At 36.8% G+C, this 23200-nt stretch overlaps 1 protein-coding gene across 1 annotated transcript in view; it reads left to right on the top strand.

Moving 5' to 3' along the window:
• PTPRN2 (protein tyrosine phosphatase receptor type N2) overlaps positions 1 to 23200 on the top strand; it is a 656903-nt gene that overhangs the window by 235918 nt on the left and 397785 nt on the right. Inside the window, exons 5-8 of the mRNA XM_061996660.1 lie at positions 1484 to 1646; positions 14020 to 14470; positions 21204 to 21458; positions 22737 to 22777. Of these exons, the coding sequence (XP_061852644.1) occupies positions 1484 to 1646; positions 14020 to 14470; positions 21204 to 21458; positions 22737 to 22777 (910 nt within the window). The remainder of the gene's footprint in view (positions 1 to 1483; positions 1647 to 14019; positions 14471 to 21203; positions 21459 to 22736; positions 22778 to 23200) is intronic.

The raw sequence follows: 23200 nt of genomic DNA, 5'->3' as shown, positions 1-23200 counted from the left end.
AATGTTTTGGATATCTTCTATGATGAGAGCCTTTTTGAGTTAGTTTATCTCTATTGAAGCAGAAAACATACCGCCCAGCTCTTTCGAAAACTGCAGAACAGTTTTAGTCTGGCTTTAAGTTGAAAAGAAGGTGGATAATATCACCTGCATGTCCACTCTCCATCATAAGGCAGAATTTTGAGCTGTGGAATAAGAGAAAAATGAACAGCATGAGGAAGCAAAACTTGAAGTAAATTAGATGATAATCTCTATGGTGCTGTAAGTTGTTTTCCAGTGGGGAGAGGGGGAGGGGATTTTTTTGTGCTTCAAAGTGATCAACCTTGTGATCACTGTTGGTTACAATGCCACTACAGTAAATTAGATTGTTAATTACATTAGTTAGTATTAAATTACTCAAGACATGCATTTGATACAGCTGTGAGCATGGAAGTAAGTCTGTTACTTTGTCCATAAAATGATATAATTAAACCCAAGTTTTGGGAGATGACAAAATGTTGCTTTCTCAAGCTTGTCCCTATGTAAGCACCATGGTGTGGGCTGGTAGAGTAAAACGTTGTTTACAAAGATGTTGAAAGTCAAGTGATGCTTCATATCCCTGAGCTAGAAAGCTCTTCCACCTGGAATTTTCTTCACTGAAGAAGTGTGTGGGCCTGTGGGTAGGAAATGGAGACACCAAAAAGGTGATTTCCCTCAAAACAGCATGTCACTCACAGGGAAGGAAGCAGACTGGGAAGGCGCTCTGCTTTCTTGAGCGAGGATTGAGATAGTTACGTGTGTTGACATTTAAATTATCATCATCATTGTCAAGTTGTTGCTGGAGAGGAGAAGAGCTGGTAATGATTCAGACTCGTTGCACACAGTGCTCTAAATCTGATATAAACACCTCTACACGGATGTTGTTTAACCACATTTTTAGCTTTTCTTTGCAAACGTCACCAAGATCTATCAAAACCAGTGAGGAAACACCACTAGTCTGTGAATCCCAGGAACATGAGGAGATCAGAAGAGATACTTGATCTATCTCATTATTCCTTTTGTAAGCCTTTTGCTGGAGCTGACTTTCTCGGCTATTTCTGCACATCCAGTAGTCTGATAATTGGTGCAGGGCCAAATTGGTGTAATCAGCCAGCAATTTTTAAAAAATCTTAGAACCATCTCACATTTCTTTGGGATGCAATTTAACCATACATATTTTCTTTTTACAAGCATTTTCTTCTGAGTGTGGCTTAATATCGGCATTTTATTTGGTTTACTGTTGGATTGTTAACTGATTCATGCAATAAATAGTTAGTAGTGCAAGATTTTTTTCTGACTGCATTTGCTGAAACATTGAATTTCCTATCCTTTTGTGGTTGCTAAGCTTTTGAGTGACTTTTTTCTTAATGTATGGAACTAACTTCAGTGGTTTACAGTGCCTTTTTAGTCGGGCACTTTGTATGTTGTACAGGCTGATAACTTTCTTTTCCTTGCTTTTACTGTGCAGGACTGTGGGGCAGAATGCAGATAATGAAAGGAAGTATGATCTGGAAAATAATGTGAACTTGGCCAAGTCTCTTCAGCAATATCTTAAATATCTCAGTGTTCTCTCCCAGTCTACAGCTACGAATTTGTATCCAAGGAAGATGAATGACAGAGCCTCTGTAAAGGTAATGTATTTAATATGGTTCCTACGGCCTGTGATTTTGGCTTCCTTTGTTGAATTCTCCTTATTTTTCAATTATCCCTTCTATCTCAAGACCAGACATTATTTTTTACTGCTTCCTCCAGTTAACTAACATACCTGCACTAACCAAATTCTCTCCAAATGAGTTGAGTCAGCACTGCATTGCAAATGATTGAACTCTTCTAATCTCGAGCATTTTACCTTAATTAGGGACACATTGTATGTGAGGAAGGAGGAGTGGGATAAAAGTTGTAACATCTTCATTGGCTGACCTGAAACCCTTACAGCATCTGAACTGCTCGTCTCCAAAAGCTGGCTGAACTACCCTGTGAATTCTTGCTGGTGTTTATGGTGCTTAAAATACAAGTTAAATAATTTTTGAGAAGATTTTGATAATGGATCTGATGAATTGTGCCTCGACATGTCCTACTTTTTATTGATCCTAGAGGAAACCTATTGTGACCAATTAAGGTTTATATGTATACCTTATAAATATAAGGAGGGCTAGGAAGTTAAATCACAGCCATTAAATCTTGAGCATTGGCTATGTTAAAAAACACATGCAAATTCCTGTTTGAGAGCTAAACCATTTTTTCTTCTTTAGAGAGAAAAATCCATCTTGCACTAAGATGGAACCTGAAAAATTTATAGAAATGATTGAATGAAGGCCCTTATAGCCCTGTATCTTGGGCTCCAAAACTGTATTTATCCAAAACACTCTTTTGTTTTAAAGAAATAAGATGATATTATCACGATTCTTTAAAAAAAAAAAACCAAAACAAAACAGTATGTGCTAATTCATGAATACACTGTAAATGCAACAACCTTAGCTGAAAAATATACTGAAGTTTTAGGAAAATCGGACAAACTGCTAATTTTTTCCAGGACCTAATTCAGAGACACAGAATTACTGCAGGATACCTGCAACAGCAGCTCTCAACAGCAGTGTAGGTTGTATCAACTCTTTAGTCATGGTATAGCTGAAATGTTATTATTCTTGTCAGAAGCTGCAAGCTTCCAGTTTCACTGTTTGGCATACATAACACTTATGATTTATGGCATATGTCATTAGGTGTTCATCTAGGGCAAGCGAAACTTGCAGGCAGTGGCAAGGCAGCTTTGGGGATGGATGAGTGACCACCTTCGTGGTGCTTTTCTTCCACACTCTACTCATGGGCGCTGACTGCAGTGAGGATGCCCTGCTTTGAATCATCGGCTTTCAGAGACAAGAAAACTTGCTCAGGAAGTATTTCAGTGGGTCTGGTGCTGTCATGCAAGTTCATAAATAATCCATATGGCTGAGACCTTCTGTGGGGAAGCCTGCTGTGATAACACCACCCACCAACCTTATCGAGTGTTGCCATGGAGATGGGTACTCTGAAGCCTGGGGGAGTGGGATAAAGAGGAGAAAATCTGGGAATGAAGTACATACAGGAGCAAACTATACACTTCTGTTTACTAAGGATCATTTTAAAACAACAGACATTCAATCAGATGTGTTACCAATAATTTAAAATTATTTTTAAAAGAGGAAAATGATCCTAAAAGTTAGTAATCAATCATGAATTTAAAGTGATGCTGGAGATATTTCTCTATCCTCTGCAAATCAAATACAACTGCTATTCTTTAAAAACAATAAAGAGGGATACTGTGTTTGTACCTTGATTAATTGAGTCATTAATGGAATATCATTTAAACCAAAGAGAAACCCAGATTTTTGATACTTCTGGAAAAAAACATAAAACTTAACTATTTGAAAAGACTAGAAAGAGAGGCAACTGCAAGTGCTGCATTCGATATGGTCATACCACTTGAAATTGAAAATGGCTATCTTGTGCACTTTAATTGCATGCTACAACAAAATCTTAGTACTGTATTTTTTATTTCATATGTGGATAAATTATAAACCTACATTAAAAAATTGTAGCAAGAAAGGTCTTATCTTTTTAACTTTCTTGCACTTTTCTGATTAAAAATAAGACAGACATATTTTACCCTACTTAAACTCAGGATTTCAGCCTTTGCCTTTCTTAAAAATGACTTTCTTTCAAGTGTATATCTACCTTTGTCACTTCATTCTTGCTGTCAGGGAGTAGGATATGTAACACTACTCTGGTTGCTTTGATACCTTACCTTCTGTGATGTATAGCTGAATCTTACAGAAATTTAGTGCTTCTAGGCAGACTTTCTGATTTGTTCCTCATCAGAGGACTCTGTCCAAGAGTGAAACAAAGAAAGAAAATAGACAAAGATGCTTTAAAATACTTGGCGAACTCTAAAAGTGTTATTTAATGTCTTAACAGAAATATTTTTAATCAAACTGGTTTACAAACTTTTGGTCTTTACTTTTCCTACTGTCTTCCATGTGTATTATCAGAATAAAACTACAGAGCTTCAAAGTTATGAAGTATCCAGCACACATATAGTTATGAGTAGAGTTGTAAAATTTAAAAAAGGTAACTTCCTATTTCCCTTGTTCAAACAACTATCAACTTGAGGTTTGATGTAACAGTGACAGAAGTAACACTATTCTGCTTAAATCATGCAATAGGCCAAAAATTCCTATAATATCTACCATTTATTGCAAGAGTTTCTTTGATTTTTTAAGCACTTGAAGTTCATCACTAACTTAGAAATTTTTTCTCAGTATTTAGACAGTATCTCCTGCAGGCAGCAATCTAGCCAGTTGATAATGACTCTGACAGTGGATAAATAGCAGTAAATGAGAAGCTTTGGTGGGTCTGTTTCCTGAGGATTACAGTTGTGAAGAACATTTCATTTCACTTCAGCTGAAAAGAGTTGTTCAGAAAATGGGCACTTGGTGGCATTTGTTACTTAAGCATTAGCTAGTGGGTTTCTGTGTTTGAGTTTTTCCCCCCACTTGGAATTAATGAAGCTTTTACCATTCACAAAATGCTGTATTATTACTCCTTGTGATTCCTTTCTACCAAACCTGGACTAAGTATGGAAAATAACATATAGCCAGGCACATACACATAATGAGAAAGCTTGATTTATCTTACCTACTGAGGCAAGAAATTTAGACTCTTCAAATCATGCCTGAATTCCCCTGCTCTTCTCTCCTCTGCTTAGAACAAACTCCTCATATAAAAACAAAAACCCTGAAAAAAGCACTGCACTGTTGACATTCCTATAGAAACTGAGAAGCAGAGTTTTGTTGGGTTTAACACATAGATGGTGTTACTAAAGGTAGTCAGCTTTGCTGCTGATGGCAGTCCAGCTGCTGAGCTCCCTGTGAACATTTGCATAGCAGGGACATATGGGAAGCCTTGAGAAAATCTTTCAATAAAGGAGGTGGAAAAAGACAAATAAAATAGCTGTGTCCACAGTGGCTATTACAACAAGGTAAAAAAGAAAGGCAGCAAAAGTGATCAGTATGGAGACTAATACTCCTGTTGTCTACTTTTCACTGGCCATTAGCCAAGGCAGTGAGGAGTGATCTTACATGACAGATTTAAAAAAAAAAAAATTCAAATGCCTGCTGTCAAATAGTTACAAGAGATTACAATTATACTGCTTTCATCTGACCGAGAATAATTTTTCAGTCATCGTAGAATGAAAAGATTTGAAATGTGATCCAAATGTACTTCAAAAGTCTCAAAATCAGAACAAAACGACAAAAAAAATCACCTGAAACTGCTTGGGTTTTTTTGTTAAACAAGTTATCATTGTAAGCTGAAACTGCTTGCATTTTTTTTTTCTTGACCAATCTATAATTTCTACTGCTGCAGAAATCACCCTGCTGCTAAGGTTCTCCACAGGCTACTGTGCTATTCAGGTCCTAGTATATAGGTCCTAGTATAGGGAGAAAGAGGAAATTATGTCCAGAGTCCTCTAGAAGTTTCATCCACTTTCTACTGTTTCTATTTCTTTATTTTTTAATAATTTACAACAATTTCCATGGTAGGTTTTTTGCACAAATATTGTGATTGCAGAAATTTCAGAGTCTTAGGTATTCTTATAATTTTTAAAGCAAAGAATTTGGGAAGACTCAGAATCTTTGCATCAAAGAAGTGGTTAGTAAAATGATAGGTATTTGCAGAATCATGAAGGGAAAAAGAAACAGATGAAGTGACTGGTTAGCGGTAGAAGGGTATGTCTGCTTGTTAGATCAGCAGGACAGTGGTGCTGGAAGGGAAAAAAAGTGCCAATAAAAAATAGTTGTGGCAAAGTCAGTTTGCTGGAACCTGGAAGGGTATGAATGTTAGACAAGGCATTTGGTAAAGCTTGTATTTTAGCCCCCAGATTCAGGGAAGAGTACTCATAGCTTTCCTCGGTTGAAAAACAATTGCTTGATGCTGTGTGATGAATCTCCTGAAATAACTAAGATATGTGATAATTATTAGAAATTATTAGTATTTATTTTAGAAAATCTGAGTGCATGAGTGCTCAAAGATGTGCTCTGAACTTATCTGCAAATAACAATTACTGTGATTAACTAGTAAGAAATTATGCAGTCATGCTCATTTTAATCTGGAGCTTTAATTCAAAAAAAGGAGACCCTTTTTATCTAACACTGATTAAAATACAGTACTGGATGAAGATCATCAGAAATTGATTTAATGGCTGACTGATGAAAAATCAAAACCTTTTTTCAATGTATATATTGAAACTCTGCTTATATAAATGTAAGATTTAATATTTCATATAAGTGGGATTATGTATAAGTAAGGAAAATGTCATTCACTTTGTGCGTAAACACTTTCATAAAAATATCAGGAATAATTGATAAAGGTGTGTCTTCCTGAAGCTACAGAATTGTATATATATGTGCAACAACTACTAGTGTAATATCTGAATGTCTCACAAATGTTGATGTATTTAGCTACCCAATGGCTTTACAAAGCAGGGAAGAATACCCCTACTTTTCAGATTACATAGCTTTTCTGAGGATGTACAATGATTTTTTAGTAGAGTGTAGAATAAAAATTAAGCCTCAGATCCCAGAAAAATATTTCATCTTTTGAATCATTCTCCTTTTCATGGCTCTTTTCAGTAAAATAGAAACAGTAAAGTCCTCTTAAAACCAAAACCAAACAAAAACAACTCCCAAAACCCAACAAACAAACCCTCCCATAAACTCTTAGGTAGAAGTTATATGACCCAATACAGATGTCTGTAGTGATGCAAGTCAGACTAAACGTATTTTATGGTCAGTGGAGAGAAAAAAGGAATTTTGAACTTGCAATCCATCTATTCTAATTTAAATATGTATAATAAGACATTGCAAATTCTTTCTTGTTGGCCATCCTTCATGAAGCTGATGTGGATAGCAATTTTTTTCTGGGAGGACTGATACCCACATACTTGCAGAATCATGGCTACAAAGCCCAGTACAACTACAGTCAGGTTGTTTGCAGCATAAATATACAGTCTGATAGTCTAATGTAACCTGTGATTCACTTTCTAAAATTAATAATTTGGCAAGTGAAAATTCTACTACCAGTATTGTTTTCTTCAAGTCTTAGACCTAAAAGCTAGGTTTACCTACAACCTGACAGTTTATGTACAATGTAGTGACAGAATTTCCACATCTGACACAGATGTAATAATTTCCCTTATCCCACAGCCTTTCCACCCCTTCAAAATCAGCTCTTTTTTTGCCAAATACACCACATGTTTGGAGGTTTTGTTTCTGCCATTTCTCTTGGAAGCTTGCTCTTTGTCTTGCAAGTCTTTACTTACAGTATACTGTACTTGAGTACACTGAGTGAAGTAAGTATAAGATGATGGAGCTGGTACAAATTTCAAAGTGTATTCCATATTCATTTTTAGATTATGCTCAACAAATGAGAGGGTAGTGTTTACAAGAATTTAAACTTATTCACTCTAACCTTTTTGCAAATATGATGATGTATACGTTTCAGGACAGTGCAACAACAAAAAAAGCCCATCACCTTACTTCAAGCAGTTGTCCTGCAAGTGGTTGGTTCCTTTCAATGAGGTTATAAAGCAATGTTATATGCATGGATCCTAAAAATCTCTATTTACTTTCATTTCTTTGGCTTAAAGTATTCTCTAGATTCATATGTTAGAGTTATAAATATACTGAATTGGTGTTAATGTGCTCAACTTTTGGCAGATGAAGATCTTCGAGTCTCTATGTAAATCATCTTTAGATAATGAGTTAGCTCAATATACCGGCATATGTCTACAGAAAATGTGTTTAAACATCATTCGCTGAAACCTTAAGTAACAGACTTATTGACATACAAGCAAACTGTTCTCAGACAAGGGAAGCTAATATACCCTGGTACATCTATCGGCACCATGCTGCACAACTTCTACAATCCACTGGGGGTTGAGTGTTATTGTTTGGATCCTATAGGTAATGTTAGGGAGCTCACATGCTACTGATCCCTTTTATTCCTTTTTCCTGCTGTTTAACCACAACTGTTCTTCCATGCACCTTGACCTTCCCTCTCTTGTCCTTTCTATAAACATCACATGATATGCCTTTTACAATGATAAGATGCTCTTCTTGGCATCCCGTAAGGAGTCCCAAACCCCTGCAGGCAGTAACTGTTTAGATCTGCAGGGTGATCCAGAGAGTGACTCCTATTGACGCATCTGGTGGGTGGCACTCCTGGATTTAGGGCTGATGGCTCTTTGTGATGGCCTGAGGAACAGCCGGGGCAAGGGCCCCTTGGCATGGGTCAGATTATTGGGGTTTATCATTTTTCTCTTTACACATTTCATCCTTTATGTGTGTGGAGACAAGCCAGGTTGTCATGTCACTATATGTGTAAAACTGACTTTTTTTTGTTTATGATCAGCTAATAATAAATGCCAAGGAAAGACCATCCAGCACTACTCCTCCTACACTGAAGGAGAATTCGTTTTAAGCTGTAGGATGGAGTTTTGTCAGAAACAGAGAGAGCAACCAGCAGCTAGTTATGAAGATTAAAGCTAGTGAGTTCCTCAGCAGTACAAGAAATGACAAGCAGTGGTGAAAATTATTCATGCAGGAGAGTCTGTTGGAGAAGGTTAAAGGGTAGACATGCAGCTAAGATCATCCCAAAGGAGATCAAGAGCAGCTGGGAACATTTGAAACTTAAAAGTGAATTTCTTAAATAGTAACTTATACATGAAAGAAGCCAATGTATTTATCTGTTCTCTTTTTTCTTTTGTTTTGACGGGTTTTTTTTTGTTTAAGAGTGATAGATTAGGCTGTTCACAGTCAAATCTCTGCTAACTGAAATTACAGAAGTGTAGATTGTTGAATGGTATATACAATGAGACCCCAGACAATCCTTTTATGCTGCAGTTTCACAATCAGATTTAAGAAATAAAGTCATCACTAGTTTTGATCAGAGGAGACTCCGAGGACCCCTTTTGCTTGATGAAACTTTTGACACTGCAAACTACAGGCTGTTAATTAACAATCTTTGCCAGCTTTACTTCTCTGATGTAGTTCTTAAATGGTTTCAAAGCTGTTATAATTCTCAGAAAGAAAATAGGAGATAGTTACAGAAAATTATTAGGGAAATAGTAGGGCAAATGAGATGACTGTAATGGTGCCTGTTGCCTTAAGCCCATTAATCTGTCAGAGGACCCCAGCCTGATTCTGTCCCATCGCTGCAGAGGCACTGGTTTGGACTCTTTAGCAGTTTCTGGATTCTGAATTATTCTTCCAAGTTCCTGTTTTTTATGCAGTGATTTCTTGTATGACGTAACATCATTACTGATGGTAAGTGAAAAAGCTTTTACTCTGCTATTTTTCAGAACATTCAGTTCTCTTATCGGCTTTATGTAATATTTTCAGACAAACATATCACTGAATTTGGCATAGTCTGTAACAACATGTCTGCAGCACGCTAAAGCTTGTAAAGTGGACATCCCCCCTTCCACTAACTTCAACGTAGCTGGAAGCCTGCTAAGATATCCTTCTGACAGTGCTGCACTGTATGGGAACAGCAGCTCAACAGCGGAAAGAATTAAGGCTTTGTTAGCATAGGACATAGCGTGGCTACTTTATCCTTAGCGCTCTAAGAACACTGATGTACTTCTCCATGCCACATAGGGAATTAAATTATCATTTCAGTTTTTATAACCTTTAGAAAATTTGATTTGATCCCTCCATTGGTCAGGGAGAGCCTGGTTCCAGTGTTTGTTGTGCTTTTGTTTTCCAGTTTCAAAGAACATACTGACACTACCTCAAATAGGCACAGTAAATTAAATATTGCAGGTGGAATCATGATCCAACCAAATTTAGGTGGTAGCAAACATGAATTAATATCTGACAATGCATCAAACCGAAAAAGCTAAATGAAATTGAGGGAGGAAGATTTCTCCTTTATGCATCCCTAAGGGATTCTTTTGTTAGCTCTATAAGCTTTCAAGATTTAGCAAATGTATCCTGAAGAAAGGAAGTATTTTGTCATGAATTTAATTCCATTCCCTCTGTACTTGTGTGAAACATTCATATCAATCTAACCCTTAGTGAATAAATTGCCCAACATTTATCTGTGCCTTGGATTGTATGTATCTAATCCTTCCCCTTTTTTTAATTACTATTTTAAAAAAAAGAAAATGTGTGGTCCACAGAGGATTGCCCAGTGCATCTGCACGCTTTAATTTACTGTGCGCTTCCATGAACCTTCATGCAGAAAATGTCAGTTACATACATACCTAAACCATACAAGACATTGTCCTGACAATTACATCTTCAGAAAGGTTAGTGTGGGGTGGTGTTTTTTGATAATGTGTGAATTATTGAGATAGCTTACTTGAAAGGTGGTGAAGGAGAGGAAAATCCTGTACAGATGGAGAAATAGGATTTTTCTTTAACTGGGTTTTGTAGCAATTCAGGGTACTTGTGAAAGGTAGTGTATTAGTGACATGAGATAATTGAACAGTGTCATACCTATTAAAAAACCAGTGTTCTTGATAGTTACAGGGAATTGTATTCTAACCCTATTCGGTATAAACTATCTATGTGGTAACTGAATGTTCTGTCTTAGTTGTTCATGTTTTATTTAATATTTGTCTCTTTTTTTTTGCTATTACTGACAGTACTTTATATATATCCAGTGTAATCAATAGAGAGGCTAATTAAACATTTAAAATCTTTCTTTTAAAAATTTTTCTGCTCCCTGTTTCCCTCTGCTTTTCCAGAATGTTATCAGGTTCTCCAAAGGCACCAACAAGGAACTTTACAGTTTTTTCTTGTAGCTGACCATGGATTATGCCATTTAACTTTCAAGTCAATCAAACTATCAACATCCATGTTCAGCAGGTTAGCTTGCAAAAACACTTCAAATAAGATGGTTGTGGCACTTTGCAACTTTTAACTTAAGAAGTAAATATTTGATGGATTCTAAACTACATATAACAGATATTTTTCTCTTATCATTTTAGGTAAAAAATAGATTATTTTTCTCATACCACTTAGACAAATGCATAGTCTACGGTTATGTTTATCTGTGCTGCAATTTTATGTGTATTTCACCTTTCATGTTTCAGTTGACACATATACTTTCAATTCTGTTTTTTGTTTGAGATGGGAGCAGCAAGGAAGGGGCTTTTTTCTCCTCCAAGTTGAGGATTGCCATACAGCTGTGAGATCCCTTTAATTAAGTCAGACTAAGCTACATCAGATAGACTGGTATCTGAGTGCACTGTGAAGACAGCTGAGCTGTTGGTGCTATACTTTAATTAGAACTTTTAATATTTCTTCCCATACTACCTGAAGTGTGACCTGTCAAGCTGCTGAGAGGCTGCCCTTTCTTGATCTAGGTGCATCTCTGAGCCCAGGACTGACGCTAACTTATATCTAATTTGTGTACAATCACTTTATGATTTTGTTGTGTTTTATTTCTTGATGTGCGTATCTGCAGATGCAGGAAATCACAGACCCATTAGTGTTAAAGGATATTTGGACTTGTTAAATAGCACATCAAAAGCCAGCCCATATCTCCTGACCCTAATCTTTCACAAGTGGTTTGAGAATGTCCAGCAGTTTTGCACTCCCTAAGACTTGATTTATTAGTAAAGCTTTGGAGGCAAAGGAGGCAACTGGATATAACACAGAGATCCAAATTAGTTACACAAGCTGGATTCAACTGAAATTGTCTTTCCATGGCTGAACGGGGAACATCTCCCTCACCTCATGTTTCTGTCTTTCCCAGCAACTTATTCTTCCTTCCCTTGTCCCCAGAAGGTCCACCAAAACGTGTCAAGGTAGGGAGTACAGAGGCAGGAAAGGTAGAAGGCAGTTTTTGTGAATTCTGTTAACTACTTGGTGTGTGTGGAACTGCTTTGTGTCATTCTCTGCAGCTCATTGTAGGGAGTGGGTATCATTAAAGAGTTAATTACCACATGCAAAGACCCCGTTGAAATTGGGAGATAAATGCATAGGAATTGTAGTTTTTCACATCTAGGATCTGCCATTAAGTATGTAAACAGCATTCAACTTGTATTTTGACAACTGGCTCCCCTCTTGGTGTTGATCAGAGGAGTGCATACCCTGCAGCTGGTGCACTGAACCGCAGCTACATTGCTGTTGTTTGATGCAGCTCCCAGGGGACATGAAAATCTTTCATACACAAAGCTGCTTGATCTCAAGCTCTATATTCCTTGACACTGTTTTACTCTAGCCCAATTTCTTGGTGTTAAAAAATCACATTCCTATGTTAAAGACCACCTGCAGAAGTCAAAAGCCTTATTCAGGTGGATCACAAGCCAAAGAAGCCAAAGTGCCTTTTTCTTCTGTAATAAAGTTGGATAAGCCATAAATCTACAAATCATGATATGGAATCATGGAATGAACCTCTTCAATCATTTCTCAGCGGGAGGATAACCCTTTTGGAAAGCAATGGTGGTGAATATATATTATAAAATCAACTGACTGTTATTGAAAGAAATAAAATTGTTCAGATGGAGAGCAAAGTTAATGTCCATAAATAAAGAACTAGATAAAATATAAACATTTTTATTCATCTCTGGGATAGCTTATTAGTCTTACTTATTTTCCCTTTACAAAATTCATTAGGAAATATATAAATAATGATTTTTCTGTCTGAATTCTACTAATTGCTATCCTCTGGGGTGTATAGTTGCTGAACTCCGTATGTAGATTGCAGCTGTTTCTGTTCTGTTATCAGTGGACAGTGACACCAGTGAGAGCTGAAATTATTCCTTTGCTAAGTTTTCCATGTTGTAAAGTAGTTTGTAGGATAGTTTAACCAAGAAACCACAGTTAAGAAGCAGGACCTGGTCAACACACCTGTAATATGGTATGCAACATCAGCAGTGTCCTGAAGGAATTATAAACAAAGAATCTGAGTAATTCTAACTAAAATTAATCTCTCAGTTCAAATTTGGATTTAGCAAGGAGTGAAGGATAATTATTTTTTTAATGATTTAGGAGAGTGGAACTTTAAAAACAAAAAGACCCGCCCTCAGGTTGTGATCGTAACAAAAATGTCTCTAAAATTAAATTACAGTAAATGTAATACTAATTAATGAGTTTATTCTTTCATCCACTGGCTAGAGGCTTAAAGTACTTAAGGAGGAATTTAGAATTTGTCCTCAAAACTACATTTCATCATCAAAAACAAGTCAATGAAAACAATATGTTGTCTTGCGGTCTGAGAATCCGGTAGAATCCCATCTGATGCATCCTTTGTTGGCAAATAGAAAACTCTGGTACCAGCCCATCTTTCCACTTTTTTTTTTTTCCCAGCAATTTTTCAATAAAAGTGTGGTTTGAGCTTGATTGAAGCGTTCTTTACATTCTTGTATAATTTGCTGAGTTGTTTTACTTGAAAGTAATAAACTAATTAAAAACCAATTTAAAGGCTGGTTTTGCATTTCTTTATACTGTCAGAGGACATATTGATTAGAGATTCAGTTTAGTAAAAAAAAAGTAAGATTCTTTTGTGCAAAATAGAACATAGTATTTCATACATACAAAAGAAATGTTTGCTTTCTGGGTGTTCTTTAAAAAATGGCCTTTTTTTTTAATTTCACTTGCTAATGTTTGGTAAGTAACCTGGAAAAAAAAAAGTTACTCTCACAATTCTAGTAAAAATCAAAGGGAAGGTGGCTTTACTAAATTTTCTTTGTCTGACTGAGTACGGATAGTGCATACATAGGTAACATCAAATTTGAGTTTTATCATTGTCTATTCTCTTTCTCTTTAGTAATTTGTACCAAAGTGGTAGTGCCTCTTGAAAGCAAACACACCAGTTTCAGATTTGCAATGTACGTGTTCGTTACAGGTTCTAATTATTGTTTTCCTGGTTTGTAAAGGACTATATCTGTGATTCCTGCATGACAATAGTTGCTAAAAAGCAATAATGACTCCTTTTTCCACCTTCTACTCTCTCCAGAGCTACATCTATAATGATCCTATCAGGTACTATATGACACAGAAATCCAAAGAGCGAGCACTTCCTTTGGCCCATGCATCAACATCCTTTCAACACCACACTGACAATCTCCTTGGAAGGACTCTCAACCAGCCTCAGCCAGACAAGTTCTCAGAGTCAGAGATGGGGCTTGACCAAAAAACTCTGATGGCTGCCCTGCATACGTACATCACTCAGAATTTGTCAGCACAAAGCAACGATAGAAGCTCCCACAGCAGGACTAAAGGGTCTCACATTAATGCTGATAGATTCTCCTCCTCACAAGTCAGTCCTTTTGATGGAACTATTGCCAAAGGAAAACCAGAAGATTTTAAAATGATCCAGCCAAAATCTGCATCTGGCGTGCTGAGGCCAACTCCTGAGATGCTGAATCAGAAATCTGCTTCCCAGGACCCTCTGAGTGTAGTGGATGGTAAACTTTATATTTACTTATTTTAACTTCTCTGAAGTTTCCCTCATGTTTGCTGAACATTTTTGGAGGAAAAAAAAAACCATTCTGATCTATTTCCTAATATTGGCATATTTGTACCTACTATAATACAGTAATACTCTTCACCATTCTAACTACTCTTTCCCTGCAAACATCTACCCACATTCTTCCACCCACCTTCCATATGCATGCAGAAGTATATGGCACTTAGTAAGACGTAACATTTATGTAACTTGTTATATTTTCAGAGTATTTTACAAACAACATGTAATTATGGGTATAGCTTTGCTATCTAATCTGGTTTTATGCATACGTTTCACACTATATATAGGTAATATGGATATGCCAGGGTTTGTTCTCTATATTTAACTAGAAGTTCAAAAATGATGGGTAAAATTCAAAGTTAGACACAGAAATTAACACTGAGGTAAGTTCTGGCATAGAACAGAGAGGGGAGGAGTCCGTCAGTTAGGTGGAAAGATGGACACAGTATAGGACAAGAAGATGAGGTTACATCTGGTTTTGTCAGGACATTCTCTTAACAAACACAACCCATTCGTCTTTTTGTGCTAGTGCTGTTATATAATGACCAGATCCCGATTTCTTTCTGTCATGGTTTGACATGACAGCCTTTTCTGGTAAGGGCGAATGGGATGTAAAGATGGCTCCTGTAGGAAGTTGCTCAAAACTTTCCCCAGCTCTGAGCCAGACCCACATGATAGTTTGACAAATATTTAAATTAAGATGGAGCACTGCTTTGTACATTTTGCTCTTCACGTCATGGCCCCTGGTTCCTTTGAATCCCTTCTTTAGTTGTCATCCATAAAGTTTAATGTACTTTGATTTGTTTTGATTGAAAAAAAAAAACAACCCAAAAAACAGAACAAACAGAAATGTCAAAGTTGCAGCAGAGGAGAGATAATGCTTGCAATCTAAAGGATGCTCAGAAGTGAAAGCTTTCTTGGTATGGTGCCCAGAGATAATAGGTTTCAAGGAACGAACTATAATGTAAAATCTAATCCAGGTGGCACTGCAAGTCCCTTGCACAGGTTAGACAATTTTGTTACTAGGCTCAAAACAAACTAGGCACATGCTGGTTTCATTATCCTCCAGCTGTTCCACTTCACCTTTCCTGGTAGGAGCCAACCAGGAAAAAAATGCTTAACACTTAGAGGGAATAACACGTTTCACAATTCATTGGGTTGTACTGCTTTGACTTCACGTACATAATGTACCCTGTAGGAACTTCCATTGCATTAGCTTTTAAGTGTTGCATAGACATTAAGTTATGAATTGAGTAGGAAATAATATGATTTCTTTTGTATTTTTAAGCCACTTAATAGTCTCACAAGGAAGTGGTGAGCACAGATCCCAGTATATTTGTTGTTTAAAAAACTGTTCATTGGAATTATGATGGTTTGGATTCAGATTTGCCAGGCTGACCACACCATCTTTTTCTGCTTTCAACCTTTCTTCAATCTCTCTGGTGCTTGAGGATTTTTTGCATGCTTGGTGAGTCATTTCTCTCTAAACCTCAAATCTGTTCCAAAACCAGAAAGCATGGGATGCAGTCACATGAGCTTAGTTCTCCATTGCATCCATTAGAGGCTTAGACAAAAGAAGTTGACTGGGAGAACAATGCAGAAGGTACTGAGCCGATTAGCACTCAGAATTGCTGCAAAACAGTGGCAGGTAAATTAGCTGACAAGGCACCCTGAAGGGGAAATACAAGAGACAGAGACGTGGACCCATTTTTCTATCAGATTTGGAAACTGATAGCTCTAGTAGTATGATGCACATGGATACTGTGTTTGTAGGCACTGGGCAATAGTGGAATCTGTTTTATTCACCAGCTATGTTTAGAATTTGGCTCAGTTATAAGCGATTTGTTCTAGTCTATTCATTTTTTATATATTAAATATTACCAGATATGTGCCTCTGATGCTTTGGAAAGGTCATAGAATCTGTAATTCAGGTGCCTTAAAAAAAAAAATCTATATTTATAGAGAAAACATGTTTTTGTACATCCTCTGTCTTACAAGGCTGTGGTCACCAATCCATATGGTGCTCGCCTGCTGAAGATAGCTAATATGTGGTCATAGGGCAATGGGGAGAAGATAAAAGATCCCCATGTTGGACTGATAGAAAAATTACTGACACTGTACCAGTCAGTTGTCAGGCAAGCTGCATTTGGCAGTTATGTCAACAGAGTATGGAGCGTGATTGATACACTGTACAACAATTAGCTGTTTTCACTTGCTAAACTGCTGTTGTTACGTACTAGGGAATTTTACTGGTGAAGCTGATATGAAAAGTTACATTATCTAAGATATATGTGCCTTTACTGTCATCATGGTTCGAAGGCAGCTTTGAAAGGCAACTTGCCTTCTTCAGTTTGGAAGCTAAGGGAAAAATTTGGTGTTTGCACTGATACATTGATACTTAGTTGTGTATCAAATTATCCAATAATATGCAAATGACATAAAAATATGAGCAAGTGCAAGTGGAAACATCCATATTTAACATCATATCAGTAAACTCCTGAAATTAGCAAGATTCATTATGTAGACTTCTGTTTCACTGGGCTGTTACAGACACCTTGGTGACTGTTCCTCCTAATATACTGAAAACATGATGGTCTTCATACTTGGTAGCTTTAGTTATTGCCTTTGATCCTTGACATTTTAAGTCACACTTGTTCTGTAAAAGTAGCATGTAATGCGTAAGTTTTACTCACTTTGGCAAGTATTTAGGAGGTTGTTTCATGAATTGTGCTCAGGTGACATTGAACAGGGCAGGAATAACAGCATCATGGGAACAGGAGGCTCCTCTATAAAAGGTTTATTTAATGAACCAAGAGAACCTGAAATGAGCCTGTTAGTATTATCACAGAATCACAGAATAGTAGGGGTTGCAAAGGACCTCTCAAGATCATCCAACCACCTGCTAAAGCAGATCCACCTAGATCAGGTCACACAGGAATGTGTCCAGCTGGGTTTTGAAAACCTCCAGGGAAGGAGACTCCACACCCTCCCTGGGCAGCCTGTGCCAGGAGTCAGGCCTGTGGCTATTCATTTTCTGTGTGATTCTTCACCTCATTTCCCCATTTCCATTTTGCCTGAGACTGATACTGCTTTGCTGTTGCCTGTGAATGTGTGGAAGTGGAACAGAGAGATGAGACTTTGCTAAGATAATATGTACAGATAAAAATTAGTTTGGAAAAAATGAAATTGAATGGAAATGACAAAGCTATATTGACTGCATATTGTTGAAAGGCTCAGTATTTGGTCTGACAGCTGGCTGTAAGACAACTGAAATAAAGATCTAGTAGTGCTACTTTAATATAACTCTTTTAATTATAAATGTCCTTAAATAGAATTATTTTTTTAAGATTTGTCTTCAAATATTGATGTTTTAATTGAAAAATTTTAGTTTTCATTTGAAACTGATATATATTCTGTCTTTGCTGACTTTATTAGCTATACTTCAATAATGTAAATTTTTTGTCAGGTTGCTGTCCAATAGTTCTATAAAATGTAAGAACAGAAACGATACCTAAGCACGCACAAGATTTCTGCAGTAATCTGGCAGTACTGTTATTTCATAAAAACATAAAATAGTAGGGAAGGGACCTTGATAGATCATGTAGTCCAGCCCCCTGCTAAAGCAGGACCACGTGCATCAGGTCACATAGGAATGCATCCGGACAGGTTTTGAAGACTTTCAGAGAAGGAGACTCCACACTCTCCCTGGGCAGCCTGTGCCAGGGCTCCTTACAGTAGTTTTTCTATACGTGTAAATGGAACGTTTTCCTGATGTGTTCTAGCTTTTGTCCATTACCCCTAGTCCTATCAGTGGACAATGCAGAAAAAAGTGTTGCACCATCCTTTTGACATACTCCTTTTAAAGACTTGTAAGTATTAATGAGGTTCCCCCTCATCTCCTCCAGGCTGAACAATCCTAGGCCTTTTCTCATAAGAAAGATGTTCCAGTCCCCTGATCATCTTGATGGCCCTGTGCTGGACTCTCTCCAGCACTTCCCTGTCCCTCTTGAGCTGGGGAGCCCAGAACTGGACACAGGACTCCAGATGAGGCCTCACCAGGGCAGAGTAGAGGGGGAGAAGAACCTCCCTCGACCTGCTGCCCACACTCTTCTTGATGCATCCCAGGATGCCATTGGCCTTCTTGGCCACGAGGGCACATTGCTGGCTCATGTTCAGTTTATTGTCTACCAGGGCTCCAAGTCTTTCTCTGCAGAACTACTCTCCAGCAGGTCAATCCCCAGCCTGGGGGATGATTTTGTTCCTTCCTGGATTCAGGACTCTGCACTTGTCTTTGTAGAACCTCATGAGATTCCTCTCTGCCCAACTCTCAAGCCAGTTGAGATCCCGCTGAATGGCAGCACAGCCTTCTGGGGAATCAGCCAGTCCTCCCAGTTTGGTGTTTTCTCTTTCAGGTCATCTTCTTAAACAAAACCATTTGGACATTACATTTTTACTATATTATTAAATTCATAACAGGGGATGGATACAATGCAATAAAATGTGTAAAACAGTCAAATTTTTCAGTGGACTGGATGATCTTTTGAGGTCCCTTCCAACCTTTAAGATTTTGTGATTCTATAAAGTATTACTCAGCTTCCATCAAACATCAGTCTTAAGTTTGCTTAAAAAAATCTTTGCCCAGAGAGTTCAGCATAGTTTGTGAGATTGTGAGATAAAGTCTTTGACTCTCATGACTTGTTTTCCTGTAGAAAGCTCTCTGCTATTTCCATATAGTACCGTAATCTTTACTGTCCACTACGGTTTGAGGCAGTGTCATAGATTTACCTTTTTTATTGATAGTCACACTTAATTGTATTTAAAACTATGTTTTTTAGGGAAATTTCAGAAGTCTGTACATACAGGTGAATTTTATAATGAAATCAGTAGAATTTTGTAATATCATGGTGTAAAGATGTATCCTTTTAACCTGGAAAAGAAAGTACATCAAAGAATCACCTTCACCATGAGTCAAAATCTGCTTTGACTCATAGCAAAACTATTTAAGTTGCTTAAGTTACCTTGGTTTATATTGACCAATCAATTTAGGGAAAAGTGTATTACTTTAGTTGGTAAATTATGGATCAGGCCATTAATCAGGAAATTAATCTCTGCCTTGAGATGAAAAACTGATGGTCAGCTGCAGGCTCTAACCTCTTCCACTACCACTATCATGTCCAAAAAATGACAGACATGTCCAAAAAATGACAGACATGTCTTCTTTTTCTGATGACAATCCTTGATTCTTATCTCCCTGCAAAACCACATATGTTCTGCTACTTCTTCATTGGAGCAGAAGAAGCTCAAGCTGCTGCTTCTTTCCTAGTATCTGCTTCTTTTCCTTTACTGTGAAAAGCCAAACCTTCTTTGTAGCCCTTTTTCTGGTAGTGTTTTCCCCTTTGCACATCTACGTTTTAATTCATTTTCATGTAAGCCTGGAAGCTGGCAGCATGGTCCCAAAGTCTAGTTTAGAGGTGATGATGAACTCATCCAAACACAGAGCTTAACAGGAAGAATGTCACTGTAAGAAAAAAGATTAGTTGTTCATACATTCAACAGAAATTTAAAAGGACTGCCTATCTTTCTCTTACACAATACTACCTTTGTGAAAGAGATTTCTTGCTTGCACACATATACATACACATGATAAATTTGTAATTATCATGAATAAGCAGAACAGAGACACAAGAAAACGCTTTTGGTATGCTAGAGTAAGCCATGCATGTAGTCTCATAATCCAAGGGACATTGAGTTTTGCAGTTATACAGAACAGTACTGAAGGATATATGCAATATATGCAGACACAAAAGTACATTCCCTGAAGAGCTATTAAGCTACATCTTCTAACTCATCTTTAATATTCATTGTCCTTCAATTTCCTCATCTTCAAAACTTTTTTCAAATCAAGGTTGTTTTGTTGGTGTGTTTTTTTCTTTAAGTCCATTTGCCTTTCCTGGCCTGGAATATCATATCAACATTTCTTTCCTCATTCTGACTCATAAAACATTCAGAGCTGCCAAACAAAAATGGTAAAGTTCACTCTTGACAAAATGCATGTTTCCCAAGAGAAATCAATACAATTTTGAAAGTGTGTGTTACATGTCTGTAATAGATTTATATCCATATTCACTTCTAATTGAAGAGGATCTTTTTGACTGAAAGACAAAACATCTGAGGGTTTTTGTTTTGTTTTGCTTTGTTTTTTTCCAGAACTCTATATAGCTATTTACCTTGCAAATTTATCAAAGATCCTGATCTCTAATGCACAGAATTGTTGTCTGGGCTATTTTAGTGCATCTGAAAAAAAGCTAAGCTACCTTAATACTTATCTTCAGTATTTTGGGACCTAATTTAGAATAGGAAAAAATGCTCTTCTTGTAATGAAAACATAAAAGTTTTAGTCCCTTCTCTCTTAAGATGACTTACTGGGATGTAGTGGCATACATCCCCCAGCACCTGACACAAATTCACCTTTTGATAAACTCTAACATCCATTTATAATACTCTGTTTTCTGGAAAGATGGTAGCATGAATATGTATGCCCTTTTTTGGAAAAGACACTCTTCATGAAAGAACAGATATCTTTTAGGGAAAATCAAAGAGATACACTGATTCAGGCACATGTGCTTCATGTATGTAGCTGAACCTTGTGCTTATGTTGTTTTGTGATCCAGAGACACTTGTTAAAGATATATTGAAGGACCTAGAGAAACACCAAGTGAATGTGGAGAATCTTAGCTCAACAGAACTGGATGAGATTGCTGATACTATTGCAAATGCGATTCAAACGGTTGGCATTCAGGAAGAAACAGAAGAGGCTGCTGGAAAAACTAAAGACAACAAAACAGAAGCACAAATAAATAAAGGAGAAGCTCAAGGAAGGGCAGAAGTTCAGACTGGATTAATGGAAAATAGTATTAATATACCAGGTATTAATTCAAAGAGTTATGTACAGCAAAAGATAGTTGCCCTAATTTTCCTTTATTGCTTCACTCTAGTAGCTAGTCTTTTAAAAATCAGTTTTAAAGAAGACAGGAGGGAAAGTTGTTTATCTTTGTTGTTTTCTTTTTATGGCATGTACTTTATTTAGTAAAAAAAGCACCTGTTTGTGAAGCCTTGGTCTTCAAACTTCACAAACAAGATAAACCTACGCACTCAATTATATTGAAATGCAGATTGCTTTATGCTGTGTGGTCTAATTTCCCTTTCTTGAAAATGAGATGTTTAAGCAAAATGATAATGAAAAATTTTTATATTCAAAGACTGTATTTTGAAATATGTGGGAGGAAAATTATGCTTACAGATGATCATTCCATAGTTACTTGCAGAAGAAAATCTTAGATACATGTATAAAACTACTAATTCGATTTTCTGCTTAGGGAAATGAAAGTTGTTATGGCTATTTGTTTCTGCCTGGGCACACATTTTCCTGGTGATGTAGGTTCAGGAGCTACAGTAATTGCCATTAATGAATTGATACCCTAGTGGTACACAAGTTACCACTCATCTATTCTCCATTTTAGGAATTTTGTGATATCTAGGACACCAAATTTATATGCTAGAAGTCATAAACAGTGATTTAAACTTACTGCTTTTTTCCATGGTGATGTAGTGAAATCTTTATAGTTGGAATTATCCTGGTAATTTTAATTGCCTTTTTTTAAAATAAATTAAAATTAGTAGACTTGAGGGTTTGTCTTGAATAACACTGGGAAAGATGACTAAGACTCAGTTTATAAACCAAAAATCCAGCATTATTTGACTGAAGTTAATGACGTGACTGTAATGTGACTCTGGAAGACAGTATCCATTGAAGTAAACTGTCTTCTTCCAGTAAAATGTCTTTGAGGGATGTATGTGTTTCCACTTTCTTTCATATAGATATCCATTCAGCAAGCTAGAGTAATTTTTTTTTCTAAGATATTGATAAACAGATATAAAGATTGGACACTTAATTAGCAAAATGACACTATTATATTGGCTCTTGAAGTACTCTATTGATGTTGCATTAATTTGCTATCAAAGTGGCGTTAGAATAACAATACTGAATTATATAGTATTCTTTTCCCCACCCTTTCAGCTTTAATGTGTTAATGCTTAAATTGCATGGAAAGGCCACCACTACAAATTGGCCTATAAGCAGTGTTTGTTTCATATACAATGTTTTCCTGTCATAACTGTGTGTTTGTGCTTTCCATATCTTACAGACAATGGAGTGCATGAAGCCAGGGAGAGAACTGATGAAGAGGTATAGTATCAGTATTTTAACAAAACATGTATTCTATCTCAGAATATCAGATTTATATACAGTGAAGGTCAAAAACATGTTTCTGAAATATAAAACATTTTATGTCTTGTGTGGATATAGTTTGATGTCACAGTATATCATTGTTGATGTATTGAAATATTAAACAGTTAGTTACTCCTTAACCAAATTTAATCTTGCAGTTCAGAAAACCAAAATCAAGTCCTGTTTTGCCTTTCATTTGTAAATAGAGAGAATTCATAACATCACAAAGTGCAGACAAATCCAGGCTTTTCCTCAGGTTGGTAAATTTTGAGTATTCAGGTGTTGTTGAAAACACCCTTCTTTAATCTGTCCTTTGGCTCTCAGTTCTGAGGAATGAGGAAAGCATCCTTGCCCAGATAATCTCTCTGCTTTCCAAAAGCA

The sequence above is a fragment of the Colius striatus genome, chromosome 5, assembly GCF_028858725.1.
Source record: "Colius striatus isolate bColStr4 chromosome 5, bColStr4.1.hap1, whole genome shotgun sequence".
Taxonomy (NCBI): domain Eukaryota; kingdom Metazoa; phylum Chordata; class Aves; order Coliiformes; family Coliidae; genus Colius; species Colius striatus.
This window is presented reverse-complemented; position numbering and strand designations above follow the sequence as displayed.